Raw genomic sequence first — 27466 nt, 5'->3', positions numbered from 1 at the left:
TCAAATAAATGAACCATCAAAAAAAACACCACATAAGATGAAACCCGGTCCTAGGGCTAGGGGTCAAATATCCTAAGCCCACTGGGCCCGGCCCAATATCCCTATTGAAAAGAAAATTGAACTAACGGATTTATAAACGGATGTGATGGTAGTGAAACCGTCTAAACATGCAAACATATTAAAACAAACAAGATGAAGATGAATATGTGTATGTGTATGAAATAATTTGGCACACTTTTACCCTTTTCAGTAAAACATCCATCAATCAATCTTTTCCTTGATAAAAAAAAGTGTCAGAAACAAGATTATTGTTTTCCTCTCTCCTCCCCTCCCTCCCTTTCTCCAACGTTGTTCATCCCACATATTGGTACTATCACCGAAAACCCACTCATGCTTCATTCAAGTCAACTCTTGACCTTCACGGGCAGCTTCAAGAAACATAATTTTTTCACCACATTCAGTGCCCGTTGATCTGATGAGGCCTAGTTGCCGGCTGCCCGGTCAGCCTAGAAAACGGAATCTGCCCCTGCCCGGGAACCCCTCTCAACCCCACCTTTGGGTCCGAAACCGATTTGGAGAAGGCTTGAGCCAGCTCCACAGCGGAGGCTGCTTTTCCGTAACGTGGCCCCACCGGTGGTGCGGGCTCCACCGGTTTCCGCCAGGTTTCCGGCGACGGCGGCCGCTCCTGTGGCGTTGGCGGTGGCGGTGGTTGTTTTTCGAGGTCGCGGCTGCTCTTTCGATTCTCGTTTCTCCAGTTGCTTCTTCTTTGAGCATCTGATTTCTCTGCATGGTCTCGGGTTTTACTGGCGGCTCTGTGGTGGTCCAGGGGTTCAGGTTTTCCGTTTTGGCGGGACGTGACAGGTGGATTGTCGGCCCTGGTTATTTCCTTTTTTGCCCTGAAAAGAACAACAAAATGACATATGGATTTTATCATTGTGAAGAATACCAATAGCAATGTAACTTCAGTTTTCACAACCAATATGGGAATTGTACTTTATTTCTTTTCTTGTAAAAAACTAAAAAACAAAGAAGTTAAAGTAGATATTTATTTACCTATTAGGAGGAGACTGGATAGTGTCATGGTTAACAGCAACATCATCGACTCCCCTCTCTTTCAAAACCTTACATCACCAACAAAAATGTCAAAAAAAAAAAATTTGTTCATTTATTTTAGGGCAAAATACAAAAAAAAGCACAACATACTTTCACCATTTTATCAAATTTAGTCACTTTAACTTAATTCAACTGTGACCAACGTTTTATACTTTTCTGTATTTCAGTTTTTAATGAAAACCCGGATCGTTTTTTTCAACAGTTGAAAAAGTATAATTTGTTTATTTGATACTGAAAATGGTTATGCAACTAAATCAATAAAATGACGAACGTAAAAATGTTTTTTTTTTTTTTTGTATTTTGCCCTTTATCTTAACCTTAAAAAACAAACATTCACAGAAAGACAGATCAGTCCTTACCAATTCTCGAGGGCGAGCACCACCAAACAAGGAATTTCTGTGGAGAACATGACAACAGTAAAAAAAAATGATAAATACACATCAACTTTGCTTTTTAATGTTGGTTATTGAAACTGTTCATTTTTTCTCCCTTTTATTGTTTGATTCTTTCCACATTTTGAAAAAACTCATCCATACTAAAAAAATTATAGTAGAAAAGACGATATGTAGCTTGCAGAAGTGTAGAACCTTTCCATGATTTGAATCTTGAAGAACAGAAAACAAAATTTTAGAAAATCTTTGAGAGAGAGAGAGAGAGAAGAGAGATTACTAACCTTCCTCTATCTGTGTTTCTTTCCATTTGTTCAATAGGCTGTGAACGTGGCTTTAAGTTCACTCTTGGTCTCTCAAATCCCTGATTTCCATCCTCTGTAGGATTTGCATTTCCATAACTCTCATTTCCAGTATCCACCATACCTGCTTCACCCGCCTGTGGGATAACCTACAAGCAAAAGATAATTACCAATTTACCCTCGTATAACATCAACACATGAGGGGTGTCCTCAATTACAATACCTGTTTGTAAGCCACCAAGGGTTCCAAATTCTCAACTGGTTTTGATCTTGGAAGTAACTTCAACTTTGGTCTCTCAGACACCTCTGAAGGCTGCAAATCTTGAACCACATCTGTTCTTGGGACTTCCCGTGGAGCCAGTGGCGGCACCACCTCATTTATGGCCCAACTCCTGGCGGCATCCGGTGTGGTGTATGTGTTTCCCTTTGGTTGGACTTTAGCTTCAGGCTCAGGGTGTCTAATCACCTCTACATCCACCTGTTTATGTTGGTTAGAAAGCCAACGACCTGAAGACACCTTCTCCAGTGCACTTGCATGAGCTAACTTGGTGGCGGCATCAGGAGCCGACCAAGAAGCCGCCACTGGCTCGGTGATTCCGGCGACTTTCCTTGGGCCCCATGCGTTTGGGGATGGACCGGGGTTTACTCCAACATTGGATGATTCACTAAACCTGGCAGCATAAGAAGCTGAGCTGCCACCAGGGAATTGAGAAACAGGGGTGGTGGCAGGTCGATTAGGGACATTTCCGGTCAACAGGTACTCAAATTTTGGCTCCTGGCGAACCGCCACCCCACCACCACCGCCGCTGCCACCACGGATATTTTCATCACTTGCTGTTCGTCTTGGAGTAGAGCCACCATCTAATGGCTTTCTTTCATCTTCATCAAAATTTCGCCCAATTTGGACATTGTGAGAGAGAAAGGGGGTTTTATCATCGTATGTTCTCACTGCACCTGCTGAGCCTGGACGCAGCCTGTGATCTTGTCTTCCCATTGGATTTGTCCATGAAGTATGACGATCAAATCCAGTATGATTCAAAGGCCTCACAGTTCTGGAAGAACAAGAGTGAAGAAATTGTTAAAAGGAAGAACTAAAACCTCACAATGATTTTACTTACAACCAGAAGATCTATGAGCAAGATTAAAAAAGTTGCTCGAAATTGAAACTGATACGAATTTGATGATTTTGAGAGGAGGGAGTACATATTACTATTCATAGAAAAAGGAAACTTTTCCCTAGGGTTTCGAGTTTTCGCTAACAGATCTTTAACACATACACAATAAAATAAATAAAACACACAGATTATCGCGCAAAAAACATCAGATCTAAATCACGCTCATCCAAAATAGTAGAAACAAGAATGAGCAGATTTGCTTTCGTATCAACAAATCGGTAATCTTAAATCCAAAAGTTCAAAAAATGAATCGCGGTACTCACACGCCAGGAGCGGAGGGTAGAGGAAGATCAGAAGGGATTGAACCGCCATGGAAGTCTTTGAGAGTCATGGTAGCTTTCTTCTTCGCCATTGTTGTTGCTAATTCTTGGATTCTCGTTCCTCTTTGGGTCTATATACGAATGAATGTATCGAAAGAGGGTATACAAATGGTTGTGTTCCTTATAATCTCTATGAAACACAGATTTCTCTCTCTAGGGATTCAGAGAGAGAGAGAGAGAGAGAAAGGGACGTTTGCGTTGGAGTCACGGCTAAATACTTGCGAAACTATTTGATTTTTCAGGGATAATGGTCATCGAGTCGGCATGGCTTCTTCGCAAAACTACATGTAAATTGTAAAGGGGTGTTTGGACTTTTCATGCCACATTTTTTTTTTCGCCACAAACTAGCCGCGTTTTTATTGAATAATTTTAGATTTTAGATAAGGGATAAAATGCAATAAAATGGAGACATATGACTTAGAGTTCTTGAGTGTTTTATGTATGTCTAAGTGATGTTAGACTTGGCGAGATCTACCACTTAGGCTTGAGGGAGTGGACGTCAAAAAAGCATCGACTACAGTGTGGGCAAAGAATAGGTTGAGGTGGAAGATGTGGTGGCAAGGAAGAGACTAAGCTGTAAAGAGTTGGGGCTGACCGGCAAACGCCATTTATCTCTCTTTAGCAATGGAATGCCAAAGAGAGAGCAAGAAGACTGATCACAATGGAGTTCTGCATGTATGACACCAATCCCCTAAGTCTTAACCGATCGATAAGATTATTTGTATTTAAGTTTACTATTTATATTGGGCTTGCAATTGTATTTAGTAGATCAAGCTCATAATATCTTTGTAAGATTCTATATAGTTTTGCTTAATGAGAATGAATCATTATAATAAATAATCATTTTATATAATATCAGAGTGTATCATATTTTTTTCTTTCTCCTAAGATTTCTTACTTTCTTCTAAACTAGTCATTTCTTACTTTCTTCTAAACTAGTCACTGACGCACTCCTTCATTGCTGACAACCTTCGTTTCCTCCTAATATTATTCTTTTCTTTCTATTATGACTACCAACACCGAAAAACCTACGAAATTATGAACATCAAATAATATATTTATCTGATTCTTGATCTTAATCGCCTAAATTATGATGTTTGGTGCGAACTTTTTGAATCCCACTACAAAGGGTTTGGAGTCTCTGATCATTTGCAGTCATCGTATGAGAAGTCCCCAACAACTTCAGAAACCACTTAGTGGATCACATTGATTCCATTGCCAAGATGTGAATATACCGAACAATCTCTTAGATATTGCTCTAGAGATTTTTACGACAACAAATATGTAAAAGTTATTCAATTGGATAACGAGCTTCATAACATTACTCTTTGTGATTCTTATATCACTACCTAAATCAAAACAATTGTTGATTTGCTTGAAAACATTGATAGCGTGGTCTCGAAAAAGAACCTTATAACATACACAAGGGAAAACATCTGATGTTAGAGTAAACTTCGGTGGCAGCTCAGCTTCTTATGCCGCCAAGTTTAGTGAATCATCCAATGTTGGAGTAAACTTCTGAAAACATGTTCTTAGAATTTTAATGGATTTTATAAAAATTAGTTTAATATTTACAAATTAATGGACAAATTTTGTAAGATTTAGATGCCCACAACAACCAAACCATACAACCAATAAATAACGAAGAAAATGATTTGCAAAGCAGACACAAATAATGGTTGGGATCTACACCAATAGCTAACTCCTCTTCGAAGTAATTACCTCGTCTAGTAGGTTTACCCACTACTTATGATTCAGCTCCACTTCGAAGTAATTACTCCATCTAATAGGTTTACCCACGTCTAAAAGGTTTACCCACTAACTATGATTCACCAAAGCAACAATAATTTTTTATAATATACTTCAAACATTGTACAAATATGTCTTAGTATATTGCGATCACACACACACACACACACTCTCTCTCTCTCTTTCTCTCTCTCTCCCTCTCTCTCTCTTACACTTACATTGATAATATATAAGATAACACTCGACTATATGTTATAATATGAAGTATGTATGATACAATATGAAGTATGTAAGTAGAGAGTTTTTAATTATTTATGTATGTAACATTCCAAAATCAATGTAAAAACTTTCATTTTTAAAACCAATCCAAAAACCATAAATGTTTTCAAAACATAGTTTCCAAAAGTTATAATCGTGAATCGGAGTATCCTATAATCAAATATCATAAAATACGAAGGATGTACACGATCAAGCCTTCGCATTGCCCCTGTCCTCTGAAGTACCTGAAACCATAACAATAAAATTGTAAGCCAAAACTTAGTGAGTTCCCCCAAAAAGTACCACACACAACCGTACATATAACAACATGCATATATGAGGCTTCAGCCTGACTAGACTGCCCCGAGTATCTTGGCCTTCAGCACAAAGCAGGATCACCTCAACCCAACAAATCATAATATGTCGACATATACAGTAACAATCAATAACCACCAAGTACAGGTAATCATACAGATAAACCGGTCTAACACATACTCAGCGAACACAGGTAATCATACAGATCTACCAGTATATTACATAGCCAGCTGATATGTGCATATATATATATATATATATATATATATATATATATATATATATAATCATTTCTTAATATTTTTAGCCTTAGTTATGATCATTATTAGGACAAAAGGTACTTAATTTGTTATATTTTGGGTTGTGGCAGTAAAAGACATGCTTGGACCAGAAAGGAAGCAAAATGGAAGCTGGAAGCTAGGAATTTGGATCAAGACTAAAAGAAGAAGGAAGTTGAAGAAACACGGCATGTTCTCCTTAAACACGTTGTGGTCATATGAAGATTCCCAACGGAATAATGCCTTGTCGGACACGCGAATTTGCCACCGAACACGGCGTGGTTGCCATAAACGCACCGTGGTGCACCGATTTTCGAAAACTATTTATAAGATCGGATTTTCTCTCAAAAAGGGGATGCCAGAAGTTGTTATCGACTCTTAGAGACCAGAGACGTACATTGAAGGCTAAGAAGTGTAGAATTTTGATTACTACCTTGATTTTTGAGAGATCTAAGGCAACATTACTCCTTTTTACTTGTTTTACTTTGTTTTGATCATGACTATCAAAGTGAATCTTGTTTTTACATGTTTGTTTGTTGAAGTTATGGGCTAAACACCCAAGCTTTCGTTTAGACTAGATTGCTTGCTTATTTATGAGTTGATTTATGGACTAGATTATGCTAAGTTGATTATTTGTTATGTTAGCTTATTAAAGAACCTCTCTATGTTTATGATAACTACTTTTCAGTTTATTGCTATAACGTCCCGAAAATCATAGGGTAAAATTTTCATTTTTAATATAATCAAAACACCAATTATCATTTACTCAAAACATTTAAAAGTGTATCATAATAAAACAGTTAACAAAGTACAACCTCAAAATCACTAAGTTGCAGAAAACATAGGTGTATACGCTGCGATCGAGACGGGTCCTTCCCTTTTGAACCGGAAGTACCTAAAACCATAAACAACAATTGTAAGCACAAAGCTTTGTGAGTTCCCTCAAAATATCACATACCATACATATCATACAAACCATGCATACAATAGAAGGTGTTATGTTCCAACCATAGTCTTGTCATTATGCCACGAGCCGTATCATGGTCTTTCCTTGTCAGGTCGGGGGCGAAACACCCTGGGTCTCACATATAAGTTCCAGGAGCCACCTCCTGGTCTTCCATGCAAACATCACAAAGACAACTAGCATACAAACTACAACTAACTATATACTTAACTGCTAGGTTCTGAACGCTGGTCTTGCATACGGATTTTCCAGGAGCCACCTCCGGGTCTATTATACAAATGTCAAGGGCCACCTTGTGGTATTCCAATAACATAAGCCAATGGTCCAGCATTGGTGCCTTCGACCCATAGCTAGTGAAGTGACTCACCTCCGACAGCTGAAACCCACGAATAAATCTCTGACTGCAGATCCGCTAAAATCCCCACGCTATCAATCACAAATAACATCCAATTAATAATTTGGTCCCGAATCGCACTAAGAGTCCAAATTAGGGTAAAAGACCTTTTTACCCTTCCTCTAACCTGGCGCAAGGCCAAGGCCCAATCCAGTTGTCCAAAAAGCCCAAAATCCAAAATAATAATCCAAAGCCCAAATATGGCCCAATTTTCCAAATTGGGCCCAATCCCTTTTATGAGCCTTCTCCCAAAAGAGTCTAACAAAATCTCAACAGCCCGACCATAGAATTTTGATGGCCCAAAAAGGCCTAAGACAACCAAGCCCACCATAGCCCAAAGCCGAATCCCAAAACAAATGAAATCCAACCTACTGAGTACGCGGGGCGTACTCAGCTTGTACGCTCAGCGTACTGCTTAAAGGGCTTGTACGCCCCACGTACTCACCACTTTGGCCAACTTTCCAAATTAGCTCTTAAGCGACTAAGACCATGACCCAAGCTTAAATTTGACTTCCTTAAGGTGGTTAATCACATAAAGTTGCCAACTTTATGTGCATGCATGGATTAATGAAGCTTAAAAGGACTTAATAGATGACTTAATGCATGCATGAGACCATAAAAACCATAAATCTTGCACCTTTAAGCTTAAGAAACTCATAATATGCCCAAATCTAAAAGGATAAACCCTACAAACAACTTAACTCATCAAACTAACCTAAAAGGGACCAAAAGCATAAAAACCATGACATGAAGAGATCTAATCATACAAGGATCAAGGTTGGGACTTTATGTTGGATTAGTGTCTAAGCCCATAACTATATTTGGTAAGTATTTGACCCGGTTGTGCATGGTCCTTTTGGGTTGCCTTCACCAAAGCAACATGATAGGATGATTTGTGGAGAAAGAGATTAATTATGATTTATTAATATATTATATGAATATTATATTAAAGGAGAAATCATATAGTTTAATTAATATTAGACAATAATTAATTAAGAAATTAATTTTGTGGCTAAAAGGGATTAATTAAACTTTGGGGACTGATATTGTGATTATAAGATAATTGCATTGTGGGCTGTGGATTCCTTTAGGGAAGGGGATTGGACGAAATCTATGGGAAGCCCATATGATTTTCGTCCAAGGGCCTTCTAGAAAGGTTCCATGGGTTGCTTAAGGCCTAAGCAGAGAATTAGGGTTTCTCCTGAAACCCTAGCAGCCCACACAAGTATAAATACATCCCTAGGGTACCCAAAAACGTGGCTAAGCATTCTTGGAGTTCCTTGGACGGTTTTTGGTGCCTCTTTCTCTTCTCCTAAGTCATCCTCTTGCTCTTGGTGTCTGTGAGCCATTAGAGGTGTGACACTTGTGACACTAAGCTTTCAGAAGCCAATTACAAGAAGGAATAGATTGTTATTACTACACAACAATCAAAGGTAAGATCTAAACCCTAATTTATATGTTAAATTGTTTATTGTATGCTAGATCTAGGGTTTATGGCTTTGGATGATTATTGCATGTTCATTAGACAAACTATATTCAAAGCTTTAGGGTTTGCATGTACACCATAAGAATGATGTAGTGCTCAATTCCCATCAGTGGTATCAGAGCCTAGGCTGTTTGTATGATGAATTGATGCAATTGTAAACTGCCAAAGATCAGAAAATCGAAATTTTTTGTTGACTGTTTGATGAACTCGCCGAGTTTCTCTAAGAACTCGACGAGTTGCATGAACTCGACGAGTTCCAAAGAGAACTCGACGAGTTGGAGGGCCTGGTGCCGGGATTTTCGATTTTCAGGCCAATTTCTGATTAGGATAATTACCAAAACTCGTTTTTATTGCCTAAAATCGATTTTTTATGTTTGGAATGATTATCCTTATCAAAATTGATGGATTTGGTTAAATATGGATAATATAGGATTATTATAAGTAAATGTTTGCCCTAGTAAGTTTGAAAAGTTTCAATTTACACCCTTTAGTTTTATAGTTTAAATTTGAACCTAATAGTTTTAGTTTTTGAAATTTAAATAGTTAAACCTAATTGTTTTGAAAAGTTTCAAAACTTGCCCTCAAGTTTTGGAATTTAAATTTTGATTAAAAGTTTAATTTTTTAAAATATTAAATTCTAAAACCCTAATTTTTGAAAAGTTCAAATTGCACCCTTATGGTTTTATTAAATTAATTAAGTGTATAATTAAAAGAGAGTTAATAAATCCATAGTGATATGGTTTACATTTAATTAAATTAAAAGTGTAATTTATTAAATTAGACCACCTAGTATTTTAAAAGTGTAAAATACACCCTTATACTATATATAACATTAAAGGTCTAATATTATATATGTATAACTTAAACTGCTAGTCTTACCGTTAGTAGGCCTCATTCATGAAGCCAATCTATAAGGGGGGGTATAAGGTTATGGCCTATAAAATGGCCGTTTAATGGATGTCCACTCTCACCCACCGCTTCCTTGATTGGTGGAGGGTCGTTAGCCGAACGGGTAGGATAGGGCAAATCCTTTCCATTAAAAGTATAATGAATTATAAAGTAACTAAATGTTTTTACAAAATTCCCAATCTTAGTTACTTTAGGCAAAAGTGAATTTGATGCAATTCCATGAAATTACACTTTGTACTCTTGCTAAGACGTTAGTGGAGCGTGTGTGGTTAACTGACACACTAAATGGGTTCTAAGAAAAGGTGGCGAAGGGTGACTCGATGTTTTTCATAGTTCGGTGGAGCGTGTGTGGTTAACCAGCACATCGAATAGGTGACTGTAACATTGGGGGCACCATGTAAGTTTGCATGGTTATTCACACCCTGTTTTGTGATCCTCGGCATCCCAATCACAAATCGAGGGGCATATCGAGATTTAAACATGCCATTGAAAAGTTCAATGAATCTCAAAGAATCTAGGAGTTTTTCAATACATTTAAAACTTAATCTCTTTTTCGTTTTTCATGGTGGAAAATTAGTGAATCGTCATTCACTTACCTTCAAATGTTCTGCAATTTGGGTTACGACATCCCTTTCCCAAGTTGTAGAATATTGTGTTGGGTCCTAGCCTTAATATATCATTTGGATGATTTATTAAGGACTCAATCAATCAACTAACTTGAATTTTATCCCATTTTGTAGATGTCAAAGTATGACAACTATGGTCTTCCAAAATCCCATGGAACAAGCCTTCCATATGAAGATGATATTCCACGATTCGATCGAGGAACAAGAAATCATGCTTCACTTCCTCCATCTCCTCCTATTGTTCTCCCTAACCCACAAGTTCAAAGGCTTGAAAAGTTAGAGCTCCCTCAAGCCCTGTTGGCGATAAAACATGAAGATGGAAAGTCAGTGTGTGCACATGTCTTAGAGATGAAGTCACGCATTGATAGGTTAAGAATGTTGGGAGTCGTTGTCTGTGAGGAGCTGGCTATTGACTGGGTTCTTCAGTCGCTTCCTGAATCATATAGTGAGTTCATAAGAGAGTACTATATGATAGACCATGACGTGACCCTCATCGATCTCACCTATTTGCTTATTGCTGCTGAATCAGCGATGATTTGGCGCACTGGAGAAACAAAGTTGATTGGTGGATCTGCCTTCCAAACCTCTATGGACATAGGCAATGGAAATGAAAGGCATGTCATAATCGAAAAGTTTGATCATAAGAGAAAGGCAAAGTCTGAAGTAGTTCCGTGTGTTGTTCCAAAAGAGTCAATTTGCTTCTATTGCCAAGAGAAGGGGCATTAGAGACGAAGCTGCCCTGTCTACCTGAGAGATCTAAGAGATGGGAGAGTCAAGACGTTTGGCTCTACTTCAGGTTAGATTCACTATCTAACTCCATTAAGTTCCTATCCATTGATTCTTAATAATGTGATAAGATTACATTTGAATGTTTTGCAGGATCAGAGAAAAGAGAGGAAGCTTGATGGAAGAGCAAGATGAGTCTGATCACAAAGAAATGGATCACGATCGCATGGATTCGAAGATCAGATTTTGAGCTTAAAAAGTTATGATAGATTTGTTAAGAGTATTTGATTACATAGTTTTTCAGTTGATTTTGCATTGTAAGGACATGTCCGCTGCTTTTATGAATAAAATAATTTTTTGGTTTGTCTTATATATATATATATATATATATATATATATATATATATATCCTTGCAATGAAATCGTTGTGAAAAAATTGATGTTTATGTATTTCTATAAATGGATGAGTTTCTTAGTTATGTTATTTATGGTAGTGTCAAAATTTTCTAAGTACGGAAAGATTCCCATCACCCAAGTTTCAATTGGACAGAAACTTGGAATCATACAACTTGTATTATGTGATGTATGGAAATCTTGGTACTTAAGTAATTAAGACTAATTCCTTGTTCACATAAGTATGTGAGTCAAGTGAAGGACTAAAGGAACTGGTACACAATGTTGTGCACTAGTCAAGTCCACCATAAATAATAATAACATTATTCGTCATGATTTACTAGAGGTCTAGTAAATGTGGTTATACTTACAAGATTAAGTGTAATTCTAAATCATTGAAAAGTTTCAATGTATGACAGAACGAATCAGAAGAATCAATTAGGCTAAAAGATAAAAGTTTCTGCAATCTAAGAAGAAGTGAGAGTACTTTTGTATCGTGTTTTATGATCGTCTTAATGATTAAGGGCCATATCACAATTGATCCTCTAAGGACATCTTAGTGCACTAGTATGGCTAAGAAGAGGAATCGGAAATTGTTGAAATGGTTAAATCAAAAGGATGAGTCATACTTCGTTCCAAAATCAAGTCTTAGAGTCATACCCCAAGATTGTGAATTGAGTGACACATCTTAAGAAGATCTAACACACTCATCAAATGTGAAGTAGAAAATTGTTTTCTTACTCTTGCACGTTTGATATTGGTAAATTGTGATGTCTTGGATAAGACAAAGACCAACTAAGACCAATTGTGTGTAGTGGTTTGTCTTGATAAAGACACACACTAATTCTTGGATATTTGTTTTATCAATAAATGTTTCTTTATAAGAGAATCTAATATGTCAAGAGGTCAGTGGGAGTCTAAAGATCTTGAAAAGTCTCAAGAACTAATCAAGAGTAAACCTATTAAACACTAGCACACGACTTGAGGTTTGTAACCTATCGTGTTAACGCATTCTTGTTTCTGTGCCAATCCAATTGAGTTGATTATGCATATGAGTTCTACGAGTTCTCAATAGAATGCATAAGGCAAGCACCTTGTTCAATGAAAGTACATTGACTAGCATAGGTGAGCTGCTAAATAACTTGGAAGCAATGGTGGGACCCTTGATGGCAAGAAATTAAGAATGAACAATTTCTGTCCATAAGAGGTTGAATTTGTCACAAACATTATCTTACGATTATGATTATGGCAATTCACATGAATAGGAACACATACACTATAAAAATCTAAGTGTCATAAGGTTTCTCTCCTTCATGAAAATGATTGTGAGGAAACGCTTACACTAAGAGAGATTTTAAGAAGATAGTGATTATGTAAATTGCATTCTCAAATTTGATTATGATTACGGCATCCTTTTTCGTAGTTCGAATTGTGAGATTTGGCAATTGGTCTGAACATTTGGGACTTAGTAATATAAGTTCTGAATTAGTTTAGACACGCATGTGAGATGTCTGAAGAAAGGTGTATGAGTTTGAGAAGCTTAGATAAAGGCTTATCGAAGCACATCGTATTGGAGATATGAACTTTGGAAGTTAATAAGTATTGTCTTCTAGAAGTCCAACTGTTTTCTGAATACGTGTCAAAGCTAGTGGGAGCATAAATGTTATGCTGGAATGGATATAATCATCATGTTAGTGGGAGCATGATTATTATTTTAAGTATTGCAAGTTGACAATATTAATTATAGAAAAACAAAAGTTTCACTTTGCAAAGTTGCAGGGGTTGAAAAGTTGTTTTTGCTATAATTAAGGGAGAGGATGTTATACTTCGTTTTCAATCTAAAAGCTTAGATAGAGAAATTTTAATTGAATTTAGTCAAGGATATATTTATTAATTGCATTCTCAAAGTTCGATTATGATTACGGCATCCCTCTTCATAGTTCGAATTTTGAGAACACGGCAACTAGAAATATTATGACAATATTATAGCAAGAAACTGGTAAAGTATCACATTTTTCATTATGAATCATATCCCATACGCTTCGAGTATAGGATCAATTGCATATGCTGTAATATTCGACCGTTCTAAAATTTTCCAAATGCCTAGGGCATTTAGAGGGAAAAAGGGAATAGAACCGATTTTGACTGAAATAATTAAACAACTGTCAAGGACAATCTAAGGTTCGCCAAGGATTGGTCGCTTGAGGACAGTTGGAATTATAGTCATGGATGGACCATATTGACATTATTATGAATAGATAAGATTCTATTTAGAATGAGTTGTCATATGGAAAATATGGAAATGTTTCCATATTGGGAATTGGATGTCGAGAATCAATGTCTAGATTAGAAACTTTTATGCAAGAAGGATGTTCAAAGGAATGTACTTTGAATGTGAGACTTCATGACTATGGAATTGTCTTGTAACAATCTCCAATGGAGTACTTTGTAATTTCATTGGCAAAGTCTTGGTGACTTTGGCACTGTGATATTTCGAAAGGACCGTTGCATAAAATGTTAAAATCTAACATATTCTAGTAGTGGCGAGAATTTTGTATTCTTACACTAATGGATTAGGAATTGTGAAATGAGTGTGATTGAAAATGTTATTCAATTATACTATTTCACAAAGTAAAGACCATAGGTAAGCATAGTGTGCATGCTAAGAGCATGGGACAATTGTTGTTATAATTCAAGTAAGAAGTTGATTACCCGAAACAACAAATAATGAGTAATCAATATGGTGATTAAATAAAAGATGTTTTATTTATACTCAAAGGTTTGGGGCCATATAGGATTAGTATTATTCTTGTGTTTCACTTTGCATGTTTTGACTTCCGAATAATAAGATTATTCAAACCCTCCACATTCGCTCATTCTTTTAAAGTAGGAATGAATGAAGACTGTCATGAATTCGTCTGTAGATTGACTAAAACGTTTAGTCATATCACAAGTTTGCTACAGAGTTCATGAGTGCTGCCATAAGATTAGAGTATTGGATTAAACCCGCGTTCACTTGGATCGCTTCATGGATTTTATCACGAGTGATTAGTGAGACGATAATATATTATATTCTTGAAACCGAGATGTGTGAGTTGTATCTTGCGAGTCGGTTACACATTGATAATATGTAAACGCACCAGTAACTTGGTGTTATAAAACATATTGTTGTGTGTGATTCGGTGAGTGAGTACAAGCGAGCATTGAGTCGAAGTTTATCCGTTCCTTTTACCCAAAGTGGGATAAAAGCGATATATGTGGGCCCCTCGATGATTTAGTGATGACACCCTAAGCGCTTGGCCAAGTCGGGACTGAGTTGATGTGTTCAATTGTAGTCTGTTGTCAGTTGTCATAAATCGGAAATCGGGAAACAACACATGAACAGAGAGTATGATTAAAATCCATGTCTCAGTTCATACGATATCTAGAATGGAGGAATATATGATCCCTTATCTAACGGACACGCTTCTGATAAGATCAGAGTTGACAGCGGCTTTTGAGAGCTACGATTGTTGATCGGATAATACTTGCATTTATAGTTACTAGACTTATCCAAGTGTGAGACTGTTGGATTAGTGTCTAAGCCCATAACTATATTTGGTAAGTATTTGACCCGGTTGTGCATGGTCCTTTTGGGTTGCCTTAACCAAAGCAACTTGATAGGATGATTTGTGGAGAAAGAGATTAATTATGATTTATTAATATATTATATGAATAATATATTAAAGGAGAAATCATATATTTTAATTAATATTAGACAAGAATTAATTAAGAAATTAATTCTGTGGCTAAAAGGGATTAATTAAACTTTGGGGACTGATATTGTGATTATAAGATAATTGCATTGTGGGCTGTGGATTCCTTTAGGGAAGGGGATTGGACGAAATCTATGGGAAGCCCATATGATTTTCGTCCAAGGGCCTTCTAGAAAGGTTCCATGGGTTGCTTAAGGCCTAAGCAGAGAATTAGGGTTTCTCCTGAAACCCTAGCAGCCCACACAAGTATAAATACATCCCTAGGGTACCCAAAAACGTGGCTAAGCATTCTTGGAGTTCCTTGGACGGTTTTTGGTGCCTCTTTCTCTTCTCCTAAGTCATCCTCTTGCTCTTGGTGTTTATGAGCCATTAGAGGTGTGACACTTGTGACACTAAGCTTTCAGAAGCCAATTACAAGAAGGAATAGATTGTTATTGCTACATAACAATCAAAGGTAAGATCTAAACCCTAATTTATATGTTAAATTGTTTATTGTATGCTAGATCTACGGTTTATGGCTTTGGATGATTATTGCATGTTCATTAGACAAACTAGATCCAAAGCTTTAGGGTTTGCATGTACACCATAGGAATGATGTAGTGCTCAATTCCTATCACTTTATACCTCAATAGTCACCAAAAGATGGAGCTAAATCTGGATCTCTAAGCTTCCTTCCAATGAATGAGTCTTCAAACTTCTTTTTCTTTCACTTCAAGGAGCATAAACCACCAAAAATCAAGACCAAGGATCAAGAACACTTAAAGATGCTATTAGGGTCTGAGATTTGGGTTTTGGGATAATGGAGTCTGATAAAGAGGTCAGCCCATGGAACTTAAGGAGCTTATATACGGTGCAACACCCTAAAACAAGGGTTTTCTTATCCTCATTATATGCCATACGTAACCTTCGTACGCCCAGCGTACGGGGCTTCGGACCTATGGCCAACTTCCACTAGTACGCTAAGCGTACTCACGTGGTACGCCCTCCGTACTAGCCTCTTAGCTAGTACGCTAAGCGTACCATATGGTACGCCCCTCATACTAATTACAAGGGCCAAATTGCAGTACTTTTAATTACGAAGGGAAAACATGAAACATCCCCATTCCAAGCGTTACAACTCTCCCCCCACTTAAATTACATTTCGTCCTCGAAATCATTCATTACCATCCCAGTCATGCCAGACAGCTTGAACAACACAACCACAACCCCGAGCGTACAACAGCCTTCCCAAAGGCAATCAAACCCAACCTTAGCAGAACTCTCCAAACCCGATGATGAACAAATCCTTAATCCCTTGCAGAAAACCACTACTACTCTACCCGAACCTGAAATCTCGAATTGGTCTGACTCCCTGACAAACCGCCCATACTGAACCACTACTAGGCCAAATCCACATTGAATTCCAAACTAAACAAAACACTTCCAACCCTTGATTATCTTGATGCTTCTATTGGGAACAAAATCACTGACCATTCATTGTTGCAGAACACTTTTACTTGACAGAAGGCTCAGATAATCTTTCGAGTATAAGACTTGTCCCTGCAGTGGTTAGACTCAAACAAGAGCTGCACAGCAGGGTCGAATCACTTACTCTGAGTTTATTTAATCCAAGCTGAAAGTGTCTTAGATATTCTTTGAATAACAAGCGACTCCACATACGAGTCCCAAATCACTAATACCGCCAAGACTTATCTTGATTCCCCCTAGCTGCTTTCCAAAAGTAGTTGAGACCTCCCTGGTCCCAACTTAACTGCCAATTAACCGATTCACCGAATTCTAACCCGGTTGCTAAGTCAAATAGACACACACAGTCGCACCACGCGACTTCCGAATGAAGGCCTCATCTAACAATAATTGCCCTAACTATCTCGCCACAATGGCTCCTATAACCTTTCTGATCCAACCGATCAGAACCGACCGTCAAACCTGACACCACCAAGTCCAATGCTAATAGTGAATGCTATATGACCAAATGTAGTCTCATATCACAAGCGGCCTCAAATGATCCACCATTTCCCTGATTCCATGAATGTTATGGCCTTCCCACAGTCTTACCAACTGACTTACTCTGGTCTAATTCATTTGAATAAATCCACTAGCCAAATCATAGATTTTCCATACCTTCATCGCTACACAAGGACCGGTGAATGCTACGGGCCACCCCGCAGTCTTACAACACTCTAACACCATTTGCCAACCTAGTTAATGCTACAGGCCACCCCACAGTCTTAAAACACTCCTATCTTTCCATGGCCACCACCAATTGTATCACTGTTCATCTACCAATCCATCCATACTCATCCTGAGTCGATCACATACCAGACTATACTCCCAATCTGGTGTTCGGGTCATGCTTCGAACCTCAAGGCCTTAATCATACAAGAAGAGGCAGAGATGCTCTAACATAACCCTCAGCATGGATCCATCTATATGCCTGTTATCCATTACCTGGAAGACACCAACCAGCTGTTGGTAGTTTCCTGAACTCCCAACTTACACTATCCCCAATCCAGATGGTTACTTGAGTCGTCTTCCCTCCCAACGAAGTTGTGAAACTCATCCTAGTCCAACTCTCACCCAAGCACGCTTAACTGCGGAGTTCTAATGGGATCCGATGCATTACTGTTGGTATGATCGCACCCAAATCCTTAGGTCCTTTATGTTGGTGACAATAACCATAACCCTCACGATAAATAAATCTCCTTGGCACCCCCAGTGACCAACCAAACCCATGCGATTGACACCACCATCTTCTTGCTACCGCTCCTTCCCTAGTAACAGTAGTGATTGAACCCAAAAGTTCTTCCATAGACGACCGTCGATCCCACCAGATCAAATGATAAAACAACTGAACCCTGACTTTATTGGAGAACTAACTCGTTGAAACCCGCTCAGCAAAACACGACCCACTAATGATTCATGGCATGAAAAATGGCATATAACAATTCTTGATGATATAACCCAAACAATAACAGAGAATTATACCAAAATAATGCTTACCCAAACCGAGACGCAATCCCCAAGCAATATAAATACTGATAATAACCAATGAGAAAGGAAAAGATAACATATGGAATCCTGGTCTCCCCTGTTTGACAGTGCAATGCTCGACTCCTCTCTGTTGGGGGTCATGACCTACCCTCACTATCATTAGTGATCCTCAAAGTAACCGGAGCATGTGAAATCACTACTCCTCCCCTCTGTTGGATTAGTGTCTAAGCCCATAACTATAATTGGTATGTACTTGACCCGATTGGCATGGTCCATTTGGGTTGCATGGCATCAGAACAATTTGGATAGACTTTTGTGAGAAAAGGATATTAATGATTTGTTAAAATATTATAAGTTCTAATATATTAATAAGAAATCATATTATTTAATTAGTGTTGATCAAGAATTAATTTGGAATTAATTTTGTGATCAAAAGGAGACTAATTAAATATATGGGGATTGTGTTGGATTAGTGTCTAAGTCCGTAACTATATTTGGTATGTACTTGACCCGAGTGTGCATGGTCCTTTTGGGTTGCCTTCACCAAAGCAACTTGACAAGGTAATTTGATATGAGAGAGAAGATATTATGGTTTATTAATATATTATAAGAATAATATATTAAAGGAGAAATCATATTTATTTAATTAGTATTAGTCATAAATTAATTAGGAATTAATTTGGTGACTAAAAGAGATTAATTAAATAAAGGGGTATAAACTGTCAAATGTGTGATAGTTGAGTTTTGGGCTGGGAAACCTAATGGACTAAGGGGGAACGAAATTATGATGAGGGATCATCATATTTTCGTCCAAGGGCCTCATTCCAGAAGGTTCCTTGGGCTGCTTGGTGGCTAAGCTATCCATTAGGGTTTAGACTGAAACCCTAGCACCCTACAGTATAAATAGATGCCCTATGCTTCAATTTTAGGCGACTTGATTCCAAGGGAAACCCTAGGGCCGAAATTAGCATCCTTCCCCTCTCTCTCTTAATTGCCTTCTTGCTTCAAGGTGTTTGTGAGCCATTAAAGGCACTACAATTGTGGTGCTTGCTTTCAAGAGTTCAAGAGATCAAGGAAACTAGTTGTTATTGCTATATAACAACAAAGGTATGTCTACTACACTTCTATATAATTTTCAAAAATTATAGAAGCATGCTAGGGTTTATTTTGTGTTCATATAGTTGTATGTCTTATAGTGAAAACATAGATCCAATTAGGGTTGCATGCACACATAGGATTGTTTGTATAAAACCTATCAGTGGTATCAGAGCCTTTGGTTTTTGTTTTCAATTTGATTTGATACATATTATGAATTTGACAAATTAGGGTTTATGGCGAGTAAACCCTAAGGCTTGGTGTTTTTCGAAAATAGGGTTAAGAAACCCTAGTTGGCGATTTTTTGTAGGGTTCTTAAACCCTTTTTGCCTAGCCTCCAAATTTCGAAATTAGGGTTATGAAACCCTAGGGATTTCGAAAATCCCTTGCCCCCCAAGACAAGATCCCAAAATTTTAGGGATTTGGATAATGCCATCTTTGTGATTATCAACTTAATTGTTTAAACTAGATAATTGAAGATCTTGAATTATCCTTTCCATAAATTTCGAAATCTAGGGGATAAAAAGGATTAGGATAAATTAATTGTTTAATTTTATGATAATCCTTCATGATTTAATAATTTAAATTAATTGTTTAATTTTGATAATTATTAAATCAAAGATTTTTGGTGTTTAAAATTTTAAATTAAATTGTCTAATTTTCGAAAATTTTAAATGCAACAAAGACACTAGTATTTTAAAATGTTTTAAAATACACCCTTATACAATTATGATATTATAAGATTAATTATTATATATATGTATAAGAATAAGCTAGTCTTATCGCTAGTAGGCCTCATTCACGAAGCCAGTCTATAAGGTGGGTATAAGGTTGCTGCCTATAAAATGGCGCTTAATGGATGTACACTCACATCTACCGCTTGCTTGACTGGTGGAGGGTCGTTAGCCGAACGGATAGGATAGGGCACTTAATTCCTCATTATAAGTATAATGGAAATATTAAAGTAACTACATTGTTTTACAAATTCCCACTCTTAGTTACTTTAGGGTAAAATGTGAAAATGATGCTATTCCATGGAATTACACTTTGTACCCCTGTCAAACGTTAGTGGAGCGTGCGTGGTTAACCAGCACACTAATTTGGGATTGACATTGGTGACAAAGGGTGGCTCGATGTCTTATCATAGATCAATGGAGCGTGCGTGGCTAACCAGCACATTGATTAGGTGATGAAGACATTGAGTGCACCATGATGATTCACATGGTTATTCACAAACTTGTTTGCGATCCTCGGCATCCCAGTCGCAAATTTGAAGTGCATATCGAGATTTAAACATGCCATTGAAATGTTCAATGAATCTCAAAAGAAATCTAGGAATTTTCAAATACATTTAAAACTTAACCTCTTTCGTTTTTGATGGTGAAAATTAGTGAATCGTCATTCACTTACCTTCAAATTATTTACTTTTAGATTACGACATCCCTTTTCTAAGTTGTAAATAATGTTGTTGGATCCTAGCCCTAATTTCTCATGTGGGTGTTTAATTAGGGATTCATTCTAATCAAACTTTGTTCCTTTCTATTTCAGATGTCAAACGCAAACGCAAACAACAACACTTCTGGGTCATTCTCGTTGATGAACCTGTGTCAAAAAGTGACATTTGATGGCTCGAACTTCAACTAGTGGATGAGATACATTCGCATGATAACTCGTTATGAGGACAAAGAATATGTCCCAGACGAGAAGCTTGAAAGGATCAACCCAGAAGAAGCTACTCCTGAAGAGATGGCCGCCTTTGAGGCCCACGAGCGTGATGCAACGAAAGTTCATTGCATCATGTTGGCCACCATGAACCTCGAACTCCAAAAGTCCTATGAGGACATGTATCCATATGAGATGCATCAAGATTTGCTGGACAGGTACCACCAGAGCGCGAGGCAAGAGCGCTATGAGATCATCACCAACATGATCACCGCTAAGATGGGGAGTGGAGAATCCCTAACTGCTCATTTGCAAACAATGCAAAGATATGTTGATCGTCTTCTCAAACTTAATGTTAAGTTTGATGAGGATTTGGCTATCGACATCATCCTCCACTCCTTGCCTTCCTGCTACAGCCAGTTCAGAATGACCTACCACATGAATAAGGAAGAGGTCACCCTAAGTAAGCTTCAAGGGCTCCTGAGGACAGCTGAGAGCAACCTCAAAGACAAATCTGTTGCATCATCCTCTACTGTAGCTGCTCCTGTGTTGGCAATTGGCCAAGGAAAGGGAAAGAAGAGGAAGGCTCCTTACAAGAGCCACCATAAGGGTAAGACCCAAGATGGTTCTTCTTCTAGTGGGACCAAAGCAGGTTCTGTTAAGCCCTCTTCTGACCCCAAGGAAGCAGAGTGCTTCTATTGCCACCAGAAGGGCCACTGGAAACGAAGCTGCCCTAAATGTCTGCAAGATATTAAGGATGGGAAGATAAAACCCACCTTCGCAGGTATGTATTTAATTAAATCTAATAACTCATCATTTGCTACTTCATGGGTTCTTGATACAGGGTGTGGTTACCACATTTGTTCTGATATGCAGGGCCTAAAAAGAAGTAGGGAAGTGGAGCATGGAAGGATAAGCTTGATCATGGGAAACAAGAAGTCTTCACCAGTAACCAAGATCAGAGTTTATTCCTTAGTGTTGAGTAATGGGTTAGGGCTAGATTTAAATAATTGTTGCTATTCGCCAGATATGGCAAGAAACATCATTTCTTTTCATGGTTTGTTTAGACAAGGTTTCAGATATTCATTTGATAATAGTAATGGTTCTATTAATGCTTATTTGAATGGTGTCTTTTATTTCAATGCATTACCTTGTAATGGGATTTATGAATCTGTGTTAGTTATTGATAATTTAGGAAATGATGTTTTGAATATTGATTCGTCCACAAGTTTGGACAAAGCATGCTTGAGGCATTGTCGCCTTGGCCATGTGAACAAGAAACGCATAGCCCAACTCCAAAAGGATGGAGTCTTGGAGTCTTTCGACCTTAGGGACGATGACGTGTGTGAGTCTTGTTTACTTGGGAAGATGACCAAGTCACCCTTTACTGGCACATGTGAAAGGGGTGAGGGTGTATTGGATCTCATACACACAGATGTATGTGGACCCTTTAGATCCACCACAAGGGACGCTTGTCGCTTCTACGTGACTTTTACAGACGATTATAGCAGATATGGATATATCTACTTAATCAAGCAAAAGTCAGAAACTTTTGAAAAGTTCAAAGAGTTCAAGAATGAAGTGGAGAATCAGTTGGGCAGGAAAATCAAGATGCTTCGATCTGATCGAGGGGGAGAGTACCTAAGTCTTGAGTTTCACGACTATCTGAAAGAGTGTGGAATAGTTTCACAATTGACGCCTCCTAGAACGCCACAATTGAATGGTGTGGCTGAGAGACGTAATCGAACCTTGTTGGACATGGTTCGCTCTATGATGAGTCGTGCATCGTTACCAATCTCATTCTGGGGGTATGCCTTGGAGATTGCCGCCCATATCCTTAACTTAGTTCCCACCAAGAAGGTTACCAAAACGCCTCACGAGATGTGGACAGGGAAAGCTCCCTCGTTAGCACATATCAAGGTTTGGGGTTGTGAAGCTTTCGTAAGACGAGAGACTCACGACAAGCTAGAACCTCGTAGTGAGAAGTGTTATTTCATCGGCTATCCACAGAAGTCTTTTGGTTATCTCTTCTATAGACCAAATGACAATGTTGTCTTTGTTGCTAGGAGAGGGGTTTTCAGAGAAAGAGAACTCATAAGCCAAGGAGACAGTGGGAGTCAGATTGACCTTGAAGAGCTTCAAGAGTCAGGAGAAGAAGGAACCTCTGACACTGGCATGCAACCTGAGGAGGAAACTCCTGTTGAACCTATTGACCAGTCCTTACCTCTTAGACGTTCAAGTAGAGTTGTTGTTCCACCCCAGTTTTATGGTTTCCATATTACTACTGACGGGGATACGTTTATTAGTGATAGTACACTAGTAAATCTGGACGAACCTAACAGCTACAAGGAAGCCATGGCAGGCCCAGAGTCTGTCAAATGGAAAGAGGCAATGGATAGCGAGATTCAGTCCATGTATGACAACCAAGTTTGGAATTTGGTTGACAATGTGCAAGGTCGTAAGACGGTCGGGTGCAAGTGGATCTTCAAGAAGAAGACAGACATGGATGGGAAAGTGCACACTTATAAAGCGCGATTGGTCGCGAAGGGCTTTACTCAAACTCCTGGAGTTGACTATGATGAGACCTTCTCACCAGTTGCGAAAATAAAGTCTATTAGGGTAATGCTTGCGATAGCTGCGTTTCATGATTATGAAATTTGGCAGATGGACGTAAAAACCGCTTTCCTAAATGGAAAGTTGGCTGAGGATGTTTACATGAATCAGCCAGAGGGTTTTATCGATGCAAAGCATCCAAATAAAGTGTGCAAGCTTGAGAAATCCATTTATGGATTAAAGCAAGCGTCTCGCAGATGGAATCTTTGTTTTGACGAGAAGGTCAAAGAATTTGGCTTTCTGCGAAATGAAGATGAGTCATGTGTATATGTCAAGGCCAGTGGGAGTATAGTGAGCTTCCTCGTATTGTATGTCGATGACATACTACTCATAGGAAACGACGTCCCAACATTGCAGGAGGTCAAGTCCTGGCTTGGGAAGTGTTTCGCTATGAAGGACCTCGGAGAGGCTGCATATATTCTAGGAATAAGGATAGTGAGAGACAGAAGTAAGAGACTGATAGGACTCAGTCAGGATACATACTTGGAAAGGGTACTAAAACGTTTTAGTATGGAAAATTCCAAGAAAGGGGAGTTACCAATCCAATGCAATACCAAACTGAGTAAGACTCAGAGCCCGAGTACAGAGGCAGAAATAGCTTATATGAGCCGAGTACCTTACGCTTCCGCAGTTGGCTCAATTATGTACGCTATGACCTGTACTCGCCCTGATGTGGCTTTCGCTTTGAGCATGGTCAGCAGATATCAAGGGAATCCTGGTAGGGCACATTGGATTGCTGTCAAGAATATTCTTAAGTACCTACGAAGGACTAAGGAATGGTTTCTAGTCCTGGGTGGGAGTGATGACTTAAGGGTGCGAGGGTACAGTGACGCTAGTTTCCAGACAGATCGGGATAATTGCCGATCGCAGTCGGGCTGGGTCTTTACCCTGAATGGAGGAGCAGTGACTTGGAAAAGTTCCAAGCAAGAAACCGTAGCTGATTCAACGTGCGAATCAGAGTACATTGCGGCGAGCGAGGCATCAAAGGAGGCTATATGGTTGAAGAACTTCATTGGAGACCTTGGAGTTGTGCCATCCATAAAAGAGCCCATGGAAATTTTCTGTGATAATGAAGGAGCGGTTGCCTTAACCAAGGAACCAAGGGATCATGGCAGATCTCGTCATATCGACAGGAAATACCATTTTATTAGACATCGAGTAGAAGAGGGACTCCTCGTTGTGAAGAGGGTATCGTCAGAAGATAACCCAGCAGATCCCCTCACGAAGGGACTGAGTAGGGTTAAGCATTTGCAGCACGCTAGGAGCGTAGGGCTGAAGGACGATATTAGTTTAGATTAGATAGGTAGGAAACTTGTAATGGATGATCATGTATTCAACATTTGATGATTAAATAAAGGTGTGTTATTTATAAGAAAGCTTCTATCTTGTGTTGATTATTTATCTATTGTTTCAATTTTGCATGTTTTGACTTCCTGAATAATAAGATTATTCGAACAGTCCACAATCGTTCATATGTTGGAAGTAGATATGAAGGAAGATTGTCATAAATTTGTTTGTAGATTGTCTGAAAAGTTTTAGACATAGCAAAGGTTTGCTGCAAAGTTTATGAGTGCTTATGAAATTTGTATTGAGCATTGGAATAGACCCACACTTGCTGGTATCACTTCATGAATGTTATCACAAGTGATCGCAAGATGATAATATCATATAATCTTTAAACCTAGAGATATGGTTATTGTTTGCTAGTTGATTATACATTGATAATGCGAAAACGCATCAGTAACTTGATGTTATAAAACGCATTATTGTGTGTGGTTTAACTAGTAAATGATAAAGGCATATTAGTCGACGTTTTTCTGTTCCTTTTATTCTATGAGAATAAAAGCGATATCTTGGCCACTTGATGATTTGGTTTGACTTATGTGCCGGGCCCGGTCAGGATGAAGTTGATGTGTTCAACTGAGTTCTATGTCGAACAAATCAGAGATCAAGAAATAAAATGCTAAACAATAAGTATTGTTAGCATGATATCTAGAACAGAGGATTATACGATCCCTTATCTGAAGGACAGATTATTGGTCAGAGTTGACAGCGGCTATTGAAAGCTACGATTGCTAATCGGATACGGAAGTCATATGTGAGATGTAGTTACTAGACTTATCCAAGTGGGAGACTGTTGGATTAGTGTCTAAGTCCGTAACTATATTTGGTATGTACTTGACCAGATTGTGCATGGTCCTTTTGGGTTGCCTTCACTAAAGCAACTTGACAAGGTAATTTGATATGAGAGAGAAGATATTATGGTTTATTAATATATTATAAGAATAATATATTAAAGGAGAAATCATATTTATTTAATTAGTATTAGTCATAAATTAATTAGGAATTAATTTTGTGACTAAAAGAGATTAATTAAATAAAGGGGTATAAACTGTCAAATGTGTGATAGTTGAGTTTTGGGCTGGGAAACCTAATGGACTAAGGGGGAACGAAATTATGATGAGGGATCATCATATTTTCATCCAAGGGCCTCATTCCAGAAGGTTCCTTGGGCTGCTTGGTGGCTAAGCTATCAATTAGGGTTTAGACTGAAACCCTAGCACCCTACAGTATAAATAGATGCCCTATGCTTCAATTTTAGGCGACTTGATTCCAAGGGAAACCCTAGGGCCGAAATTAGCATCCTTCCCCTCTCTCTCTTAATTGCCTTCTTGCTTCAAGGTGTTTGTGAGCCATTAGAGGCACTACAATTGTGGTGCTTGCTTTCAAGAGTTCAAGAGATCAAGGAAACTAGTTGTTATTGCTATATAACAACAAATGTATGTCTACTACACTTCTATATAATTTTCAAAAATTATAGAAGCATGCTAGGGTTTATTTTGTGTTCATATAGTTGTATGTCTTATAGTGAAAACATAGATCCAATTAGGGTTGCATGCACACATAGGATTGTTTGTATAAAACCTATCAGATTGATTGTGTAAATCATTCATTATTATATATGTGGGCTTATGATCCATAGTTCTTCATGTTGGGCTAAACCCATGGAGTAACCCATGGATACTCCATGGAGGTTTTAACCCATGGAGCATGGAGAATATGGAAAGACATGAGTTACATGGTGTAACCCTAATAGCCACAATATATAAGGACCCCATGGCTCAAGAAATCGACACTAAGGTGTGTACACATGAGGGCTAGCCGATTCGAGCATAAGAACCTTTTCTCTCAAGTTATTAAATGATGTTGGTGATGCTGTGTGAACCATTTGAGGTGTCACACTTGAGGCACTAGGCTCTTAAGCTCCATGGAATCAAGCTACTACATCAAAAGGTATGTCATACTACTAGATTCTTGTAGTATAGTTACTTCTTATTATGCTAGTTAGGATGAAACCTTGGAATATTGAATATTTGCATGTATAATAGAGAAAACATAGATCCAAGGTTTATAGGGTTGTATGTACACCATAGGAGTGTTAGAATGCTCAAAACCCAACAGTGGTATCCGAGCCTAGGTTTGTTTTCTTTTATACTTGATGTAAATTGCTGAAAATCGAAGTTTGTATGTTGTCAAGTCAGCTGAGTCGCCGAGTCCATTAAGGGACTCGACAAGTCCATGCCTAAATTCATCCAACTCGTCGAGTTGGTTCATGCACTCGACGAGTTGGACCCCCTGACAGCATATCTTCGAGTTTTAAGGTTGGAATTGGTCTAAAATCATTACCTTAAACTGGTTTGGACTTATAAAACCTGTTTTTGATGTGGTAATGATTATAGTAAACCAATTTCAAAGTTGTTATCAAAATTTCAAGCTTTATGTGTGTTTATGTAATTCTTGAAATTGTTGATATGGAGTCCATAATTTTTCCTCAAGTTATGGATTACCAAAAGTCATTTCTTTTAAAGATCCATTAAAAATGCATAGGTTACAAAATTGAAGAGTCTTTTTGTTTTATGAACTCCATAACTTGTCCTCAAGTTATGGATGTT

At 38.2% G+C, this 27466-nt stretch overlaps 1 protein-coding gene across 2 annotated transcripts; it reads right to left on the bottom strand.

Moving 5' to 3' along the window:
* Positions 1-213: 213 nt before the first annotated feature.
* On the bottom strand, positions 214-3556 carry LOC145124262 (eukaryotic translation initiation factor-like protein). 2 transcript variants are annotated; one of them, XM_079059533.1, is made up of 6 exons: positions 3243-3556; positions 2028-2856; positions 1787-1941; positions 1473-1509; positions 1054-1121; positions 214-896 (listed from the first exon to the last, which is right to left on the bottom strand). In XM_079059533.1, the coding sequence occupies exons 1-6, from the start codon at positions 3329-3331 to the stop codon at positions 458-460; spliced, it is 1617 nt and encodes a 538-aa protein (XP_078915659.1). In that variant the 5' UTR covers positions 3332-3556; the 3' UTR covers positions 214-457. The 2 variants fall into 2 exon arrangements, with proteins under 2 accessions (XP_078915659.1, XP_078915658.1); XM_079059532.1 differs by having other exon boundaries at positions 1787-1953; positions 3243-3553.
* Positions 3557-27466: the final 23910 nt, after the last annotated feature.

The sequence above is a fragment of the Lactuca virosa genome, chromosome 7, assembly GCF_052849685.1.
Source record: "Lactuca virosa cultivar CGN04683 chromosome 7, Lactuca_virosa_CGN04683_v6, whole genome shotgun sequence".
Lineage (NCBI taxonomy): Eukaryota > Viridiplantae > Streptophyta > Magnoliopsida > Asterales > Asteraceae > Lactuca > Lactuca virosa.
The sequence above is the reverse complement of the archived record's forward strand: the minus strand, read 5'-3'. Positions and strand labels throughout refer to the sequence as shown.